At 37.3% G+C, this 20137-nt stretch overlaps 10 protein-coding genes across 10 annotated transcripts; 3 read left to right on the plus strand and 7 right to left on the minus strand.

Moving 5' to 3' along the window:
* Window positions 1-88: 88 nt before the first annotated feature.
* C9374_011063 (uncharacterized protein) lies at window positions 89-753 on the plus strand (the record flags this gene model as incomplete). Its single annotated transcript, XM_044686677.1, has 2 exons — window positions 89-464; window positions 533-753. The coding sequence occupies 2 exons, from the start codon at window positions 89-91 to the stop codon at window positions 751-753; spliced, it is 597 nt and encodes a 198-aa protein (XP_044543400.1).
* Window positions 754-1024: 271 nt separating this feature from the next.
* C9374_011064 (uncharacterized protein) lies at window positions 1025-4146 on the minus strand (the record flags this gene model as incomplete). The annotated part of the gene is made up of 2 exons (XM_044686678.1): window positions 1025-3791; window positions 3893-4146. The coding sequence occupies 2 exons, from the start codon at window positions 4144-4146 to the stop codon at window positions 1025-1027; spliced, it is 3021 nt and encodes a 1006-aa protein (XP_044543401.1).
* Window positions 4147-4403: 257 nt separating this feature from the next.
* C9374_011065 (uncharacterized protein) lies at window positions 4404-4971 on the minus strand (the record flags this gene model as incomplete). Its single annotated transcript, XM_044686679.1, has 3 exons — window positions 4404-4495; window positions 4615-4746; window positions 4842-4971. The coding sequence occupies 3 exons, from the start codon at window positions 4969-4971 to the stop codon at window positions 4404-4406; spliced, it is 354 nt and encodes a 117-aa protein (XP_044543402.1).
* Window positions 4972-5661: 690 nt separating this feature from the next.
* On the plus strand, window positions 5662-6987 carry C9374_011066 (uncharacterized protein; the record flags this gene model as incomplete). The annotated part of the gene is made up of 1 exon (XM_044686680.1): window positions 5662-6987. The coding sequence occupies one exon, from the start codon at window positions 5662-5664 to the stop codon at window positions 6985-6987; it is 1326 nt and encodes a 441-aa protein (XP_044543403.1).
* A 147-nt stretch (window positions 6988-7134) lies between these two features.
* C9374_011067 (uncharacterized protein) lies at window positions 7135-7723 on the minus strand (the record flags this gene model as incomplete). The annotated part of the gene is made up of 4 exons (XM_044686681.1): window positions 7135-7231; window positions 7302-7365; window positions 7494-7503; window positions 7628-7723. The coding sequence occupies 4 exons, from the start codon at window positions 7721-7723 to the stop codon at window positions 7135-7137; spliced, it is 267 nt and encodes an 88-aa protein (XP_044543404.1).
* Window positions 7724-8181: 458 nt separating this feature from the next.
* On the plus strand, window positions 8182-9040 carry C9374_011068 (uncharacterized protein; the record flags this gene model as incomplete). The annotated part of the gene is made up of 2 exons (XM_044686682.1): window positions 8182-8184; window positions 8267-9040. The coding sequence occupies 2 exons, from the start codon at window positions 8182-8184 to the stop codon at window positions 9038-9040; spliced, it is 777 nt and encodes a 258-aa protein (XP_044543405.1).
* Window positions 9041-9152: 112 nt separating this feature from the next.
* C9374_011069 (uncharacterized protein) lies at window positions 9153-11846 on the minus strand (the record flags this gene model as incomplete). Its single annotated transcript, XM_044686684.1, has 1 exon — window positions 9153-11846. The coding sequence occupies one exon, from the start codon at window positions 11844-11846 to the stop codon at window positions 9153-9155; it is 2694 nt and encodes an 897-aa protein (XP_044543406.1).
* Window positions 11847-12494: 648 nt separating this feature from the next.
* C9374_011070 (uncharacterized protein) lies at window positions 12495-16328 on the minus strand (the record flags this gene model as incomplete). Its single annotated transcript, XM_044686685.1, has 2 exons — window positions 12495-15919; window positions 16229-16328. The coding sequence occupies 2 exons, from the start codon at window positions 16326-16328 to the stop codon at window positions 12495-12497; spliced, it is 3525 nt and encodes a 1174-aa protein (XP_044543407.1).
* Window positions 16329-16951: 623 nt separating this feature from the next.
* On the minus strand, window positions 16952-18746 carry C9374_011071 (uncharacterized protein; the record flags this gene model as incomplete). The annotated part of the gene is made up of 3 exons (XM_044686686.1): window positions 16952-17461; window positions 17528-18035; window positions 18103-18746. The coding sequence occupies 3 exons, from the start codon at window positions 18744-18746 to the stop codon at window positions 16952-16954; spliced, it is 1662 nt and encodes a 553-aa protein (XP_044543408.1).
* Window positions 18747-19177: 431 nt separating this feature from the next.
* Window positions 19178-20051, minus strand: C9374_011072 (uncharacterized protein; the record flags this gene model as incomplete). The annotated part of the gene is made up of 4 exons (XM_044686687.1): window positions 19178-19366; window positions 19454-19562; window positions 19612-19719; window positions 19879-20051. The coding sequence occupies 4 exons, from the start codon at window positions 20049-20051 to the stop codon at window positions 19178-19180; spliced, it is 579 nt and encodes a 192-aa protein (XP_044543409.1).
* Between the last annotated feature and the right edge of the window lie 86 nt (window positions 20052-20137).

Here is a 20137-nt window from a genome sequence, read left to right on the forward strand (position 1 = left end):
GAATAAAAAAAACTCAACGGCGTCTTGTTTTTTGTGCGATTGTGTCAACGTCAAAAAACAATAACAACGGTTTTCTCACTGAAAAAAAATGGGCAAAGACAAAACAAAGTGGAACACGTTTGATCGTTTTTGCGAAATACTCGCAACCACATTACCTATTTGTTCAAATGAGCTCTATTCTCATGGAATGACAAATTCAAAAGCAGCAAGCAAAGTTTTCAAGAAGCTCCAATTAGAAACAAAAAAAAATACAAATTTCACATTTCCTACTGCTAAAGGTTCAAGAAAATACAAAGATGGTTTACCAGCAACATGCAACGCCCCAAAAGATGACAAACGTGTGAAAGATTTTTTTGATACTTTCATTCAAGAAAACAAGAAATGGATTGTTAACGAGATTGAAAAAGAGATTTCTGCTCACTCCAACAAAAAACAATCATTGGCTTCACAAATTCAAGGTGACAGTAGTGACAGCGAATCAGAACATTCAGATCGAAAGACATGGAAGAAAATAATTCAAAAGTTATTGCAGATCAATTATTGAAAATTCAGAAAGAAAAGGAGGAGTTACTTGAGAGATTTAAAAAACAAGAAGAAGATATTGCTAAACAAGAGGAACAGTATGTAAAACCTTTGACCAAATTGGTGAATGAAGTTGCAAAATTGATTGAGGTAAAGAAAGAGAAGATTAGACAAAAAGAGGAAGAGGAGAAAAATCAAATAGAAGCAAATTATCAGAGTTTATTTGATTAAAGGTTCTTCATGATCGATTTTTTCAACTCTGACGATCAAGAAAATCGATTCAGGTCGATCATAATTGATTTTTTCGATTTTGGACGAAAAACATCGACGTTGAGAAATGAATCGTGTTGAGGTAATCGATTCAGGTCGATCGTAATCGATTTTTTCGACTTTGCACGAATAGCATCAACATCGTATCTCGTCAACATCAAGCAAAATCGTTTTCGGGAAGAAACGTCCAAAAAATGATGGTTGACCGAATTTGAGCAAGTCGTTTTCGATTTTACTCGATTTTTTTTCGCACTTTTTCGAAAATCACAATACTCTCGTCCTTATTTAAAAAGTCAAAAGAGGAGGAACCTTGTTCTTCGTTTTCTTGTGATGTCTGTACAGTAGATGCCATTTCTACGGGTTGTTGTTCTTGATTTGTTTCTAAAGTGGTTTCTGGAGCCACGATTTGTGCTACTTTCTGTTCAAGAACGCTGATTTCCAGATTGATAGCTGTGATCTTTTCTCGTGTTTCCTCTATTTGTTTATCTAACACTTCACACATGTCAAACTCTTCCTTTTCTGCAGCTGCATTCAAGTCATCATTTAACTTATTTTCAGTTTCTTGCAACATGCGAAGAGTTTCTCTTGCATTTGCAAGCTTTTCCTCGTCAGTCAAACCACTGGCAATGTCCTGAACAGCTATAGCTAGTCTCTCCTCCTCTGCAGCTTCGAGAGCAGGATTCAAAGCTAATTGTTGAATCTGTTCGAATTCACTGTCTGAAAGTCCAGTAATTGCCCGTAATTGCTCGACTTGATAATTGAAAAACAAAAGCAATTCATCAATCACATCAAACCTTAATTGAAGTTGATCTGGAGTTTCTACATCCAATAACTTGGACTTGTTGCTTTGTAAAAAGTTAATCCTCTTCAAACATGCTCTTATCACTCGTTTAGAGTCAATAGTGTCAAATTGTTCAAGCCTCTTATGAGATGTTTCTAATTTTTGAACCAGTAAGTCTCTTTCTTCTTCTACTTGCTGCTGTTCCTTTTTGAGGTTTGGAATATTTGTTTCAAGTTCTTGTATTAACTTGGTGAGTTTATCACTCTCTTCTTTACATTGGGCTGCCTCTTTAAATTTACGATTCTTTGCATATTCCAATTTATCAGCTTGAATTTTTGGAAGTCTGTCGTTGGCTCTTTGCAATTGTTGAGTTGAGTTGTCCAATTCTAGAGTTATTGAAGCAAGATTAGATTTAAGTGTAGATATTTGTTGGGTGAGTGCGCCTAACTCCTTAATGAGTTGAGATCTATCGTCATTTGATGACGAAAAATCTTCCAACGTTTCAATGCCCTCAATAATCTCAATAATTTGACCAATTCTAACTTGTTGTGTTTGTAAATAGTCTTTATACTGCCGCTTATCCATCATTCTCTGATACTTTTTAGTCTCCTTAGACTCAATTAAAGCCAAATCCTTGTTGAGATTCTCAGAAAGTTTTTCGAAAGCTTCTACGTCCTCTAAATAGTTTTGTTTTCTCTTTTGGAATTGGTGCTCATCATTAGCTATGAGCTTAAGTTGATCATTAAACTCCTCCTCATACTTCTTAATTTTGTCTGTGACATCATCAAGCTGTGCTAAAATTGATTTTTGTTGAGATCGTTTTTCTCTCAATTTTCTTTCCAATTCTTCAATTTCTTTGGAAATAACATTGTTTTGTTCAGTGAGCGCATCCTGTTGAATTCTCATATCTCGTGTGGAGGATTCAATTTGTTCTGTGATTCTACTCTTCCTCTTTTGGAATTCTTTCTCCTCCAAATTAATACTTTCTCCCATTCTTTTGATACGATTTGTCTCTGATTCCAGACGTTCACGACGTAAATCTCGAAGAGGGTTATTCTTCTTTACAAAGTCATCATAGTCCTTTTTGGATGTCGAAAACGAGAAATCAACACGAGAGTACACTATGGAAATTTCCTTCTTCATATCTCCAAGTATTTTACCAATATTTCCAATATAACCATCATTGTTCTTTTCTTTGACCTGAATATCCTCAACTTTGTTTCTCAAAACTTTTAGTTCTTGTTCAATTTTATCCGCAGCCTCGAAATCTTCCATCTCTGTAAGTTTGTCTAATTCCTGCTCCAACGATTGTATTCTTTCCTGTAAAATTGAAAATTGATTTTCCCTTTTTTCTTGAACCTTCTTACGTTCTTCTTCAAAAATTGATGATATTTTGCTACTGAATTTGGTTAGTGAAGAATTAACTGTTGATTTGATATTTAACCAATCTCCGTCAATCACATCTTTTTCATCATCCTCTCTAATATTTTCTTGAATTTTTACAGAAGGAGAATTTGATTGCTGATCTCTGTTGCTCTTGATCGGTGGCTCTTCGAGAGGTGTCGATGAGCTCTTACTAACCGAAGGACTGCTAGATCCATTGAGAGAGGGAGAATAAATATCTGTTGAGTTTGTTCGATCTAAATTCCTGCTACGGGGCTTCACTTGTACAGTGGTAAAATCCAAATCATCTGATCCAGTATTGGTGATTGGAGTGGCGACCGAAGAATTGCCATTTGTTGTGCTAATTGGTGATGGATTCTTTGATAAAAATGTAGAAATAGTTGAATCATCATTATCACTGCTTACACTGTTGTTTGTGACGGTTTCTCGAGAAGCAGGAACAGGTGTGGCAGTCACAGAAGGTGTAAGCTTTTCAACTGGCTTCTTTGAGTGATTATATTCCGCCTCCTTTCTAGAATCCTCCAATTCCTTTATATCGTCATCAACCTTTTTAGATGGATTGTTTTTTGCAATATTGTTTGAGGGTTCTTTTCTTCTTCGGGATGGCTTTTGTTTGTTGGCTGTATTAATTTTGATTTGGGTTGGAGTTTGACTGTAATCGTCTTCGTCTGCAATTGGTGTTGTTGCAGAGGAAGAAACATGGTTTGATTCCTCTGTTGTATCGTCGTTATTAATAAAGGAAAATTTAGAGGTTTCATGGGATTGAGAAGAACTTCCGACGCTTGTTGACGACTTCTTTGAGTCGCTTGAAGTACTGTAATTACAATTATGAACAGTGTTGATTTGGTTGTATGAAAAACAGTGAGAATGACGTATGAATTGCCAAATTAAACAATTGGATAATGAATTACATACGTAGAATATGTTGATGTATTTCCGTACGAATGAGTGTGAACGCTCATTCCTCCAAATAATGAATCATCATTTTGTTCTATTGCGTTACTGCCGTTACTGTTGTTGTTAGTGAGGTGAGACGCTGTTGATGCTCCTTGTCCTCCCGATGTATCATTGTCTTTCTTTGAAAAGGGAGGTTCGTATTCAGCAGTAGGAGGTGTTTGTTTTTTAGGAGTACTTGGTTTGTTGTTGGAACCTTTGAAAAACCCAAACATGCTGTTGTAGTTGATGAATGCAACAAGTTCAAAGTGGTACAGCGATGTGTCCTATTTTTTATTGTTGTGATTTTGTGATGACCGGGTCATGATGATGTAACCCAGGCAATTTGTGCTGAAGCAATCATTGATGGTGAAAATACCCGTTTTAATATGAGGAGGAATTACATTATATAATTTAGTGGAGATTGGGATATAACAATGAAATATTGTTGAAGAGAAATTATTAAATAATTGTTATTGTTGGTGATTCAGTCCTACTCAATTTTTGGATTCACTGGTGGACGAAAGTTCACTCCCAATGAATGATGAGCACAACTTTCGAACGAAACTCTTTGCTTGTAGCAGTCTATAGCCCGTGCATTGAGGAAGGAGCCAAGATTTACATTGTTGTAAATCAGTAATTTCGAATAATAATACAAATAATAATCAGAAATTATCATCAACAATAATTCGGAAATACGTTACCCTTGTAATCATATTCACGGGTTCTCAAACAATCAACAAGTGATGAGAACTTTTGTTGGCATGGTGAATTCAAATACTCTGTAGCAAGCCCAAAAGCACATTTACGGCAATTAATACTCTCCTTCAAACAATCTATCCGTATTATGATGAAAGAAAAAAAGAAATAGTAAAATGATGCCGATGATTGAAAAGTCATCAATTGATGAAATAAGAGAAGGCCAATTTACCTTCAGGATTTTCACTCTTTGATTTACATTGCAAAAAATCAGCGTTCTCTTTCTCACATTTTGTGAGGAGACCAGGAGCCAAAGCAGCAATGACAGCACTTGAGTCGATAGAGTATTCTTGAGAAGCCATTTTTTTCGTTAATCCCAAAGGGATCGTTCTCGTTGGTCGCATGCTGGAGGTACTTGAAAGTTGTGGTTTCGTCTACCCTCACCTTTGTTGGCCATCCTATCCGAAGCACAAGTATTCACAACAACAAGAAAGATGAGATAAACAGCCGAACAGTACCTGAAGTCCAACGTGGTAGCTGAATAATTTGAAAGATGGGCATCTAAATCACTCAAAATGCCACCGAGTCTTTTTAAGAAAGAGCTCTCAATGCAAGATCTGTGCGTTGGTCTTGTGAGTGATGTTCGAATTATATTACAAGTCTTATGTTTCTTATATTGCTCGCCTTTATTGAGGTTTCACTCGGACAATAAAAGAGGAGGTCTTATTCTCGAGTAAAAATCATGCATTTCAAGGTTAATTTGTCAGCATCTCCCATATACTGTTTCGTTAGAATTACGGCCTTATGTAGCACATGGTTACGTCAATAAGGTACCTTCAATTTAAATGAGTAATCTTTGGGATTTTGGGAAAAACCACAATTTTGGGGTGAGATTGAGAAAAAGAAGACGAGTTGAGATTCATTTAACAAAAAAACAAACCCACCTTGTTTCTATCATCAACCAAACACAACCACTTCATCCTTGTTATCTAATGAGCTTCTTAACAAAATTGGGCTGGAAAACTTCAGCCAAAAATAACAACACAAAAAAAATGGAAGACGATTTGTTAATGTCCTTCTTGTCAGTGACTGGTGAGACCGATCCAGAAAGCGCACAACATTATCTAGAGGCTGCAAACTTTGACTTGCAAACTGCTGTCGAGCTATTCTTTTCAAATCAACACCAGCCTTCCTCTAGATCATCTGCCACAACAACAAAAACCACTTCCGATGAAATTAGATCACCTATCCCGCAGCAAGCATCAAGGCTTTACGATTCATTCCAACATCAACATGATTATCAAGGCTTTGGTAGTAGTAACTACAATTATCCATCCTATATGCAAAATTTTAACAGCTATAATCAAAGAGGACAAAACCAACAATTCCAATCTGCATCAAGACTAACGAATTCTGGTGATGAATTTTCGGAAATGTTCAAAAAGCCAGAAATTGTATTCAAAGGCACTTTTGAAGAGGCTAAACAAACAGCAGAAATGGAAGGCAAGTGGTTGATTGTTGAGATACAAAAGGATGATGTGTTTGATTGTCATCGAATGAATAGAGACACTTGGGGTAACGAACTTGTCCAGGCTGTACTTTCTCCATTCTTTATTTTGTGGCAAGCTGATGAAGGTACAAACCAGGCTACATTTTTCAAGGGTAGATATCAAGTGTTTAGTTATCCATTTGTTTGTGTCATTGATCCTAGAACTGGAGAGAATGTAAAAACATGGGCTGGAAAATTTATTGACGCATCAACCATGGTTGACAGTCTTCAGAATTTTGTAGACAGCCATTCTTTATTGGATCACCTTCCTTCTCCTTCACCCAGTACTCTTCATGCACCCAATCCTTTTGAACATGTTCAGATTCCAACAGTTTCTTCTCAAAACCGTCCTATCAACACCGAAACTATGGATGACGAAGACGAACAATTAAGAGCAGCTATTCAAGCCTCGATTGAGGAAGCCACAAAGATGAATACCTCAGCCGACGAAGATGTTCAAATTATTGAAAATCCCTCTCAAACAACTACCTCTAACACTACCACTCAACAGCCAACCTCTCAGCCTATTGTTGAACCTGCAGATAAGAAGATAAACGTTTCAGATTATCTTACAGAGCAAGGAGATACCACCAGAATTCAAATTAGATTTCCAGATGGAAAAAGAGAGGTTATTAAGATTCTTAAGAATGCTCCTCTTGCAGCAATTTATGCAGTGTGTAGACAAAAATTGCAAGGAAGTTCCATTACATCTTTTGTTGTCACGTACTTGGACAAGACTCAAAAACAAAAGAATGTCGACAACACTTTAGATAGAACATTGAATGATGAAGGTCTATCAGGCGTTGCCTTATCTGTAGTTCAAGAATAATTAAATTTTATCATGTTTAATAAATTTCAATATTCCCCAAAAACTTTTTCAACAATGAGCAGGGAACTTTTGTGGCAACTCTGAGCTAGGACAAAACAAGAACACAACAACTGACACTTGTTTGGAGAACAAAAGCTCAAATCAAATTTATTTCTTATACTTTTGAACCAACTCATTGACCAAAGCAACGTATTGCTCCATGGCATCCTCCTTGGACATACCTTCCTTTTCCTTCCAAGCATCCCTTTTAGATTGCAAAGCAACAGCATTGATCATTCATTAACAAGACAAGGCTTCATAGAATGAATACTTACCACTTGGCTCTTTCCTTCATGTTGAAGATGCTTGGTTGTTCAGTGTTGACGTCACCAACAGTAGCTATCGAGAGGAAATTTGTGTGTAGTATTAAAAGGAAACGATTGACGGATGATTTCGTACATCATCAGGACATGATCAATAATGATCCGTCAGATGAAAATATTGCTCACACCCAGTATAAAACGTACCTTGCTTGTACTATAGAGTGTTAAATCAATACAAGTGTTCAATCACACACAACAAAGGATCATTCAAATCGATTGCAATATCATAACAATTTGACATATGAGATCATTAGTTCATACAATTCAAACAAACATACCAAAGAATAGAGCAACAACAATTCTTCGTTGGTTGGTCCGGAAGTAATAGTCTTAATAGTTGCAGCAGCTTGTTCGAATTCAGTTTGAGAAACCATGGTTCGATGAGTATTTTTTGTTTGTGAATTTTCCTGAGTGCGATCCATCAAATTTGACGAGACAATCAAGTCGACTTGTGTTGCATCGTTGCTGAGCTTGACGTTACAACTCTTGAACAAGAAGAACGGAGTAATCACGAGAATTGATCAAGTGTGTTTTGTGTCAAACAACACTTGGTAAGCTGAGAGTATTTCTTCCTGCTTGTTGTTTACGAAGTTGGCTGAATGCAGCATTGTACCACATTCTTTGCAACTCGTTCGGGACATTGAAAGACGTTGTTTGAATATGTCTCTACATGCATTGCTTTGTGTTTTTATTGTGTTGTTATTAAGAGCAAACGAAGATCCATTCAGCAGCACTCCAACAAACAAAAACGTCCTTCATTGTAAACTATATTTTCTGGTTAACCAGAAAATTTGAAAAATTTTGAAGAAAAAAATACGCCAAAACATTCACAATGGTTTGTATCATTTTTTGTTCAACAAAGCCTCTGACCATCCAAATCTATTGTTCCCATTCGTATCACTAATTTTTCATAACAGCCTCCAAAGAACCCACAATCAACAGAGAAGAAGGCCAAGAAGGTTATCAAATCCTCCGCCAAGAGAATCCAAAAGGGTGATTTCAAAAACTTGATCACCCCTAGACCAAAGGACATTGGTATTGGAAGAGATTTGCCAGCCAAGATGGACTTGACCAGATTCGTAAAGTGGCCAGTCTATGTCCGTCTTCAACGTCAAAAGAGAGTTTTGATGAAGAGACTCAAGATTCCACCTGCAATCAATCAATTCAGAATGGTTGCTGATAAACCTTTGGCTCACACTGTTGTTCAATTCCTTGCCAAGTACAAGCCAGAAGATCCAACACAAAAGAAGGAAAGATTGAGACAAGCAGCTAAGGACAAGGTTGAAGGAAAGGCAGCTACTCCAAAGAAGTCCGAACCAACTCTCGTTTCTGGTATTAACGAAGTTGTCAAGGCCGTCGAAAGAAAGCAAGCTTCATTGGTTGTTATTGCTCACGATGTTGAACCAATCGAACTCGTTTTGTTCCTTCCTGCTTTGTGTAAGAAGCTCGATATTCCATACGTTATTGTCAAGTCAAAGTCCAGATTGGGCCAATTGGTGCACATGAAGAATGCTGCTGCTGTTGCTTTGACTGAAGTCAAGAAGGAAGACAGAGACCAATTCTCCAAGATTGTCGAAGCTGTCAGAGGTGCCTTCGTTGAAAGATTCAGAACAATCAACACCAAGTGGGGTGGCGGTAAATTGAGCAAGAGATCCCTCAATGAACAAAAGAACAGAATTAAGAAGCTCTAAACAACCAATTATAATAAAAAAACCTTTAAATTTCATTTATTGTTGTGAGGATTAAGGAAAATTCTCTCACTAGTACGATTCGTTCAACCAAGCTTTGTTAGATAACAAAATCCTACAGGATGACACACTTTTTATTTCGCGATTTAAGGGGATCTCTTGGAGAGGATTGTATTTTCGATGAAGAGGCTGGTGCTTCTCTCATACATATTCTATTGACAAGCGCTTCAAAGATGGCATCGACAGGCCCTGTTTTGGCACTCGTTTCAATGAAAGAACAATTCGAACCAAACGAGAGATATGTATGGACGTCTTCCCAAATCATTTGTGGGTCAATTACTCGCTCCTCGTTGCTTACATCTCCCTTATTACCAACCAATACGAGTGGAATGTCACTTCTAGCCACTGTCCTTGGTGTTGCAACGTTACTTTCAGAATTTGGTGTTGCAACATGTGAACTCGATTTAGATCTTGAGAGCATCTTCTCTCCAACAATCGATTTGTAAATATCTTTGCAATATTTGTAACTATTCACATCGTCCATACTAAACACCAACACATATGCATCACATTTGACAATGTAACCGCTCAAAAAGCTTGATGGAATTTCAATACGTGGAGGTCTTGGTTCCGCCATTGACAATGTTCCAGGAGAGTTGTCATGACAATCCTTATTGGCAGTCAAGGTCACACTTTCAGAATTTGATGAAAGCATGTTCATGGCTGTTGCAGTACATGGTGGTTGTCGTGGTGACAACTTGTTCTTCGTACTACTACTACTAGTAGGTACATTAAGCGAATGATGATTCACATAACAATCTCCAGAATTCATCACTGGCATGGAGTGTTGATTCGATTTGTTCTTGTAGTGACGAATGTGAAGTGCCGAAGTGTCTAAAATTTCCAAAAGTTTCAATTCTTGATATTGTAAAAACATCAAAGGTTTGTGATAAATATCTTCGAATTGTGTCGAGTTGTACTCGTTTGAAAAAGTTCCCTTAATAAATCGATGAATAATACTTGTTTTCCCAACTCCTAAATCTCCCAAAATGGTCACTCGATATATATCATCCGAGTTAGAGGAACCGTGTCGTCGATTTTGGCCAGGATTAGATCTTGATAGTAATGAATCACTCGAATTTGAATAATAGTCATGAAGGTTCAATGTTGATCGATTGTGTGAGTTGGATGAAATTTGGTTCATTGTTTCAAAGTTCGATCGAGCACTTTTTGGAGTTTTTGGTGAAATTGGGCTCCATGACACAATGTCATTGAAATTTGTTGGAATCATTCCAGATCCAATATTTGTGATTTTTCGTCGATGTCTCACATCCGTGTTAAGAGGTCGATCATTTTCACTCGAATGATGTTGTGGAATTATGGTTGAATTTGCACGTGTGAGAAGTTTCTTCTTTTCTGTAATGACATTATTCAACTTGTTGAGAGGAGAATCATCGTGATTTTGAAAAACTTGCTCATTATGGTTGACCTTCATGCCATGATCGATGGTGGCGTTAGGACTCGATTCTGTGGAAATTTCAATACATTGTTGTTGTTCATCATTCACGTGTAGTGAAGTAAATGAGGCAGCAGTCCATTGCGTTTTTGGTAATTGTGAAGAGCTCTCTAAATATGTTAAAATCTCATCCTTTGCAGTTGTTTTCTTTTTCACTAATTGTGTAAGATATTTCGAGGCATCTTGTTGTAATAGTTTTTGAACATGTTCATCATACTTTCCTTCAAAAACTGCCTTAATAATATCATTGGCATCAAAGGTAAATCTTCGTTCGTTTTCAAATGTTGAAATTTCACTGGTTGAAGTAACTGAAGTTGTAAGAATGGTGTTGGAACTTGTTGTGAGCGTCGTGGCAGATGTTTTGGCAGAATTTTGTGTCACATTGGGAGTTGAGAGATTTTGATAATTTTCAATATTAAAGTTCGTAGGAATATTATTCTCATAGAGAGAGGTGGAATTTTGTGTGTGGTTAGCTTCAACACTTGTTTGTTGTTGTGGAATTGACAATGTATTAAGCTTCAATTTCAATTGTTTCTTCAATGTAGAATTTAAATGATTCAAAGGAGATGATGACGAATTGGTACATTGAATCGAATGATCCTTCTCATCATCATCATGATGGTCTTCATTTTCATCATTACTACAAAAAGTGTCATCATCATTACCAATTTGGTCGTTTTCACTCATACTACTCTCATCACTTTCCACATGAATGGTAATTTTTTTAACATCTTGTCCTGGTTTTCGTGGTGTACAATTATCCATCAATTCAGAGACAATGTTCTCGTTATTGAAATTTCGTGCATGTTGATGAAAATGATCGATGGAGAACATGTTAAAATGAATATGAATACTATTTCTATCAGAGAATGAAGAATCCACCTGCTTAATTGGAGTTTGATCCCAAACCATTTGAATGGATGAAGAATGAGTAAATTCATCATCATCAAGGTCCAAGTGTTCGCTCGTGTCAGTGGTATCGCTGTCACAAGTCAAAATTCCATCATGATGTCTAAAAAAGAATTCGCTTTCAGAAGAAGAGGATGAAGAATATCTTTTTTCTAAATTCGTGATCCTCGTTTCCAAAATTCCGTTCATTATTTTCTTCTCTTCGCCCAAACTAGTATTCACATTCCGACCATGATCACTTGTATCGGATTGTGGATTTGAATTTTTCAACAACATGGTCTCAACATGAAAGCCAATGATCTGTTGACGTTGTGGCTGAGGAGGTATTGGTGTGGTGTCGTGTTGTTGTTGCTGCTTTTGTTTCGCCAAGTTGTTGTTGTTCATCTCATAAAGAGGTTGTTGACAATGAATCTCCAACGACATTTCTCATGATTCAAAATGTGTGTTTGACAAAGAAAGGGTGTTGTTGTTGATACTGTGGATTGAATGAATAACAATCGGAATTGTGGCTTCTCGTTCTTGTTTTTTCAAAAAGATAAAATGTTGTGTGTTTCTGGAGGGAAATTTGACGTCTGTGTTGTCAACAAACTGAATCGAAAATGTCAGTCGATGTCTCCATTGGGCGTACAGGTGTGATTTTTTGTACGTTGAGAGGAATTTGGGTTTTTTGTTTCGTATGGAAAAGAAACAATGATGAAAAACAGAGAGACGGTCGATGGAGATGATGATCTTGTTGCATGTCCTTACTTTGAAAAACAATGCACTTGCTTTGTAAAAACCGAAATCCAAGATCGTGTGAACCTGTCGACAGAATAATCAAACACTTGTAACAGTACCTAGCTTAATTCATAACCGAACCACTCCACGTCTAGAAACTGCTCGTTATTGTTCATTCTTATAGAACAATTGGTGGATGGCCCGACGAGAACTGTATAAAACCATTTCAAAGCATAAGTATTGTTGTTGTTGTTACTGTTGTTGTTGTTGTTGTTTATTCACATGTTGTTGTTGGAATATATAGCAAATCACCACTCAATCCAATTCAATCACTCTCGAGTTACAAGTTTGATCCACAATTTCAGAATATGTCTTTTGCAAATCATCCCATGGAACATTGATCGTCTTGTCAGCATTGTAATTCATTCCTCTCAATTCACGAGAACCCAAAGGATTACTCAATGCTTCACCGACACCCATGGCAATAATCTTCCATTGGATATTATATCCATTGAATGGATTATCGAGATCTGGAGGAACAATTCCAGTTGCATTTCTCTTCCAACTATTAATCTTTTGAGCAATGGGTACAGCATCGGCACATGGCAAACAAGAACTTGAATAATCATCCCATGAACATTGAGAACAAGTATAGGTATAGAATGGGAAATTATTAGGATCTCCAGGAGTGTATGGTAATTGATAATTACATCGATTCTTGTACTCTTGTTGTTTCTGTGATTCTGACAGTTTGGTATTTTCAATGATCAATTTTTGAACCGTGTAAGGATATAAACTTGGTTTTTGACCCCAGAAATTGGAACATTCATTGCAACTGCATGGTTTGTTGGCCAATCCATCGGTCAAGATGTACATGACCTTCTCAGCATCGGTTCTTCCATTTCTTGCCAATTCATTGAACGCTTCACGAATGCCAGCCAATTGAGCTGTCCATCCTGCTTCATAGGGCATATTCGCAAAGGTGTTCTTAATAGAGGTTAGTGAAGTCGTGAGTGGGAGAGCCAATGTGGATGAGTCATGGAATCGAGCAATTCCAACCTTGATGGCATCTTCGCCTAATTGCATTCGAGAGACAATTTGTGGACCCAATGTTCGAATCTTTTCGAAATTGGTGGTACCAATAGAACCAGAAGCATCAATGACAAACATGAAATCAATCTTGCTCTTACAAATGCAATTCTTGAATTCAATAAAGACATCGGCATTTCGTGTCGTTCCAGAAGCAGTTCTTGCCGTGTATTGGAATTTATCGGCTTGACATGAATTTTGATCGGAATCCACTTCGACAAAGGTCTCACCGTTCACATTAATGACACGAGGGACACGGTGACAATAGGAAGCATCTGGACACTGTACTGAAACAAAACTCATTCCATTGAGACCATATTCATCCGTGTCGTTTTGTAAAATCTTGGTGACTGGAATTCGAATGGTTTGACCTTGATCAATACTGAAAGCGTCGTTACGAGCAATTGGATTCAGAGAGGAGAGATTGATGGTAATGGCAGCATTGTTCGAACTGAGTGGATTGGTTCCATCATCATCGGTAACTTTGACTGTGAGTACACATGAACCTGAGGTGACTTTTCTCGTGAGTGAAATGACATTTCCAGAAATGGTAACACTGGAAGCAATGGTGGATAAACAATTCGTAGAGCTCACAATACTCAAACTCAATACATCTTGAGCATCAGCATCTGAAGCATATCCATCTGCCAAATAACTAATGGTATGTACAAGATTACTCTGTGAAATGACAAACGTGTAAGAGGCATCACGAGCCACTGGTGCCGTATTTTGAACGGTCACAGTGAGTGGACACTGAGCAGTCAATCCATAAATATCACTCACAGTGAAGGCAGCAACCTGAGTTCCACTATTCTTTTGAGCAGCTTTGAAAGTGGTTGCTCCAGTCACACTTCCAATGCTCGATAAAGCACCTGCGTTGGTAATGGAGTAGGTGAGAGTCTTTCCTTCTGGATCTGTACTCACAGCAGCCATCTTGGATTTGAAATCATAGGAAGCTCCTTTCAATAAGGTGTGTGAAATTCCACCCGAACAAGTTGGAGCTTGATTGGTATAATTTTCTGGAACCACATGAACGAGGATAGTACCAGTGGCAAAACTCGAAGCATCCCATTGATTGGTTGCTTGATTCATGGTTTGATCGGTAATTTCATATGAAATGGTATCATCACCAGTGAAACCAATTGGTGCAGTATATCGAACGTGAGTGGCATTGAGTGGAATGAGTGAACCTCCGTTGGATGAAGTTTTGGTCCATCCAGTACTCAATCGAATTTGAGCAGTATCACCTGGATTGACATCGACATCATTGGCAATGACATTCAAGATGGCGACACTATTCTTAATGCAATAAGTTCCATCTGGATTTGCAGTTGGAGGATCATTGACCACTTGAATGGAATAAGTAGCAGTTCTAGATTTGCTTTCACCATCTTCCATGACAATTTGGAAATTTTGAGTATAGATTTGATTTGCCAAAGGATTAAATTGAATGGTATAATCATTTCTCACGACACTTCTCCAATCGCAGCAAGGAGCTCTGATCATAGAAGAAGATTTTGAGGTAATCAAAGAAGAACCAATCACGGAAGGGGATGGAGTAATGGAACTCATCACCACCGAGTCCAAAATATCACTCTCTGTATAATTGACAGGAATTAAATTATTCACTGAATTCTTTTTCACAGTGGTTGAAAAGTCATTAATCAAAGGAGGAGAATTGAATACCTTAATAAACACGACAGCACTTGATGATTTCTCACCGTCTGTAATGATATATTCAAAACTATCAGAATATGAAGTTGAAACTGTACTCGAAGTCAAGTAACGAATGGTCTTCTTTTCAGGTTGTTCAATGCTGGCACTGGCAACACCAACCGAAGTGACTGATTCAATAGTGATTGGATCTTCATTGGGATCATTGTCATTGGAGAGAACGTTCAAACTGGCTGACATGTATTTTGGAACATAGTAAGCATCATCTTTGGCAACTGGAGCTCCATTGGTAACGACAATTTTAAGAGTACTCGAAGAAGTAGCCACTCCATCGCTCACAGTATAGTTATAACTTTCAGTTCCAATAAAGTATTTGGTTGGAGAGTAGGAAATTCCAGAACTGAGACGTTTCACACTACCCAATTGGAGAATATCACTTGAAACGTTTTTCAAAGTGTCAGAAGGTTGTAACACACCTCCACTCACGTCTGTGATAGTTAACAAATCGAAAGAGTCCAAATCATAGATTGATCCTCCATTCTCATTCACATAGGTCAAGAAATTCAATTCGATTGGTTTTGAATTCTTCTCCACTTGAAATTCTAAAGGAATGGCATGAGGTGGTCGATTCAACACATGAATCGTCACCAATGCTTCAGCTTGTAAATATCCATTGGAAACCACATACACAAACGAATCATTACCACTGAAGGTACCATTCGATTGATAAACGACACTACTCGAACTGACAATCTTCACTGAACCATTCAATGGAGAGGTCTTGATGGATTGAACTGTTAAATTACCACCTCTAGGATCGACATCATTCATTAAAACGTTGATGGTAATGGGAGTTCGTTTGAAAGTTTCTGCAAAGTCTGGCTTGGGCGTTGGTGCTTGATAACCGACACCAACACTCACGAGAATGACTGTGGCGACCACAGAGGCAATCACCACTCCACCAATGAAAAGTCCAACTGTTGAGAGTTTTGGTTGGATGTGAATGAACAGAGATTGTTGTCAGAGAGAGTTTCATTCAACCATATGGTTTGAAGATGAATTGGATTTTCATCAGATGCAGGTGGTAAGGATATATAAGGCAATGTGATGATCATCGATATGATGATTCGACACATAGGGATGACATTATACAGTGAGAGTAGTGAATAGAATCCAATCAACGTTGCATGCGAGTGAAGAAATGAGTGGTTCGCATGAAGGAACAATCACGGTGAACAATCAATTGTTAAAAAATCGATCGGTCGCAATAAGAATCAAACACTTACGAATCGTTTGAACCAGTGTGGATGTTTTGATTAGTGATGGATTGATGGTAAATCCCTCCAGCTTGGATGTACTGGAAGAAACGATTTGTCCAGTTGGCATCCTGTTGTGTAATTTAATATGTTACAAGTGTTTGTTTTTTTTTGATGAAGTGAGCCACAAGTTTGTGAATGACAGCTTCAATATCAATGCTGTTTCGCAACAGACAGTTTCATTCTCACGTAATCAAAGCGTCTGTGGGGTGCTCAGATGTTGATGCTTTTAACACAATTATGTTGTGACCCAACAAGTGGCGTAGGGGTTTCGGTAATTTGGTGATGCTTCAATCAAAAATGGATATCGTTTGTTTATTCACGTCACCGATTTAATAGGAAACTGGAGGTCAATAGTGAGACCAACAGTAATTGTGGAAAGTGAAACTGTAGCGTGAGGCAAAAGAGTGAGATTTTCTCATGTGCCAATTCTCAAAGTTTTCTGGTTGGATCAAAATCAAGCTACAGTTAATTGTGTGTTTGTATAACAATGTTAAACGACACAGTTTCAAAGCACATTGTGTACTGCAATCTGTTCAAGACTTTCCATTAACAAGCTTCAATGTCCATTAGCAGTAAGAAATAGCTGCTTGCATGAAAGGAAGCTGTGAAAAGCTCCAAGACAGATATGATGTGTCAACTGTTAAGGCCTCTACTTTGAAATTTGAGAGAACAATCCATGCATCCCTTAAATTACAAATCATCTGGCAAATCAGAAGGGCTGCTATTACTTGTTGATGATTTTGAGAGTTTGGATAAACAACCTCTTAAGAGAAGACAAATTTCATCCCATTCCGGTCGATCGTTTTCAAGCTTTGACCAACATTTCACTATGAGCTTCAAGATGACATCTTTCACAATTTCATATTCAATATTTGTAATGTCTCCAAAAAACATTTCTCTCAGTTCTTGAGATGTTGGAATGGGAGGTCTCAATTCATCGTGAATTACTTTGTGTGTAATTTCGTACACGTTCATGTTTGGATATATTTCCTTCTCAAATATAAATTCATAAACACATATTCCAAAGCTATAAACATCTGATTTAAAGGAATAGTGACCATCCAATAGAACCTCTGGTGCACATATTTCAATGGTTCCTACTTTCGTGCCACGTTTTTGCTTATTCATTAAGCAATGAAAAGCAGTTCCAAAGTCCGATAATTTCAACGTCCAGTCATTTGTAACTAAAAAGTTGGAAATCTATAGAGTAATAATCCAAAAACAGCAATCTCAATTCAAAGGGCCATGTAATATTGCACTACATACCTTTACATCTCTGTGAATAATGTTTTTAGACTTTAACATATTCAAGCCATTGGCTGCGTCTAAAAGTAATTTAATCTTCTTTCTGAGGCTAAGTCCAGATTTAAAATGATTGTTTAACAGGATGGATGGCCTTGCTTGATTTGTTTTTGCATCTACAGAAAGTCTCGCCAGTTGTGAGTCAGTTGCTGGCGTCTTTGCAGATGATGTCTTTTTAGATGTAGTGTCTAAATTGGCATTACGAATGTTATTGTAATTAGAATAGCTGGTCTTGATAATCTTGTCCACACTACCTCGAGAGCAATACTCTGTCACAATATAAAAGAAAGGAGGCTTAATAGTTGCCCCAATAAACTGTACAATATTTGGATGCCTTATTGAGCTCAGAATTTGAGTTTCTTTCATGTACTCTTTAAGAGGATCTTCCAACAAGTCACAAATTAAACATTGTTTAACAGCTACAAGTACACCCATGTACTTGGCCTTGTAGACGATTCCACTGCTTCCCACTCTGTATTGAGTCATGGTTGTTAGTGGTTGGTCATTATCAATTCTGAATCAATGTTGAAGACACTTACCCAATTTGGTCAATTAATTCCAACTCCTCACTCATGATGCTCATATTGCGAAGTTGAGGAGATACCTTCACAATCGCATCATTGAGTTCCTTAGATAAATCGTTGTAGAGTAAATTTTCAGGATGATCCACAGGTTGAATCTTTTCCAAATGTTTTGATCCTGATCGACTTCGTGAAACTGGAGGTGAAATTGAAATAGTATTCGAGACTGTTAATGTGTCTCCATCCTCCATCAATACGTTTTGATCATTATTTTGATTTCCTGTGTAATTCTTTCCCATAACGCTCAGTGTGGTTAAATCATGACCGTCGTTCTGCTGCTCAATTGAGCTAATTTTCCTTAAATTCGTGCTGTCGTCTTCATCCATTCTTCCATAATATTCATGTTGAGAAGATTGAGATGTAATAAGTCGTCGTTGAGACTTTTTTCGTTTTCCATTTTTGCAACACATGAGCTTGTCCCACAAACTTTCTTTCTTGATAATGATTTGAGATGAAGATCGGTGAGATCTCACAACGACATAGATCAAACAACAAAATAGAATGAAATTGCTAACCGTCAGTGCAATACAAATAGAAATGATGCCCCATTGCAGTAAAGGAGAATGGTTGAGAGGGAGTAATAGAGAAGTATCATCACTCATTGTTTGATCTCAGTATTACTATTGTGTGTGAATGTGGTGGTTGTTGTTGTTGTGGATGATATGATTTACTTGTAAACAAGGATAAATGATACTGTCAGTTCCGATGAAATAGTTAGAAAAAAGAATAAATATGATTTGGAGCCAGTTACTCTGAGATTATAAACACATTCTGAATGATTTACAATGTTTGAATCACAGAGACAACCTCGTCGTATCGGAACAAAAATCTTCTCGTAATGACAAAATATGGTGTCAAGTATCCCAATTTTTTTATGATGAAGCTAAAAGATGGTTCCCCTGAAGTTGCCTCTAATTCTCCAATTCGAACAGCAGAATCTTGTTGGGCCTTAAAAGTATTTTGTATTGAAAAGTCCCATAAAACAATAGGATGAAACAAAATAACTCCAATTTATTATTCTAAAAGCAAATATCTACTTTTCCTCAAAGGTTCCATTGATGACTGAGTGTACAACTTGCTTTGCCAAACCTTGAACTGCAACGCTGGCTCTCTTTTGAACGCTGGACACTTGTTCATCAATTTGTTTTTCATGCTTATTAAGGAATGGTTCCACATATTTCGTATAAAGGAATGTGGCACCTCTTGTTTGTGGTGCAATAAGCTGCAGTTGAAAGAGTAATGCATGTTTGCAACATTAACATTGGTGAAATAAATGGTCAACCAAGAAAGTATTTCATCTAGCACTTACCCAAATTACGAAAAAGAATTTAATTTCCCAATAAAATGGAATGAAGACAACAACTACCAACAAGTAATACTCAAACACGTGAATGAGAGCATAAATAATCCAATAAATTCTGAATAATATGTAGAAAAATTGTCAATTGCACTGACTCGATTACTTACAACCATTGCTTGTCATCATTGGATTGTGGTGATCTAATAGCCTTGAATGATGCATATGCTGGTAAAATAAAAGCCACCAAGTGACAAATGAGTTGAGTAAAAGCAGAGCTGTTTTCATGTCCATCAAAGCATCGGTCATGGAATTTGATGATTGTCGTGCGTCATCATAATATTTAAATTTCCAAATGATTTGATCGTCAATTATTGGCCGATAAATTTAGATGATGACAATATATCGGTGCAAGATCAATATCACTCGATCCATACCTGAACAAATAGTCATAATCTTCGACTCTTGTGCTTCCATCTTTCTCCACATAAACTACTTTGACACTTGCACCAGACGATGATGTCGAATCGTCACTTGCCGAAGCCATCAAGGCAAGACTTGTCAATACAAAAGAAATTCCGAGAATATTCAGCAATGATTTTTGAAACATTTTTTTGTGGTTGATTGATGGTTCATTCGTTCTGCATAAGCTTTTAATGAGAGGAATAAGATCAATTAGGTCCTTGAGAAATTTCA

The sequence above is a fragment of the Naegleria lovaniensis genome, assembly GCF_003324165.1.
Source record: "Naegleria lovaniensis strain ATCC 30569 chromosome Unknown tig047, whole genome shotgun sequence".
NCBI classification, from domain to species: Eukaryota; Heterolobosea; class Eutetramitea; order Acrasida; family Naegleriidae; genus Naegleria; species Naegleria lovaniensis.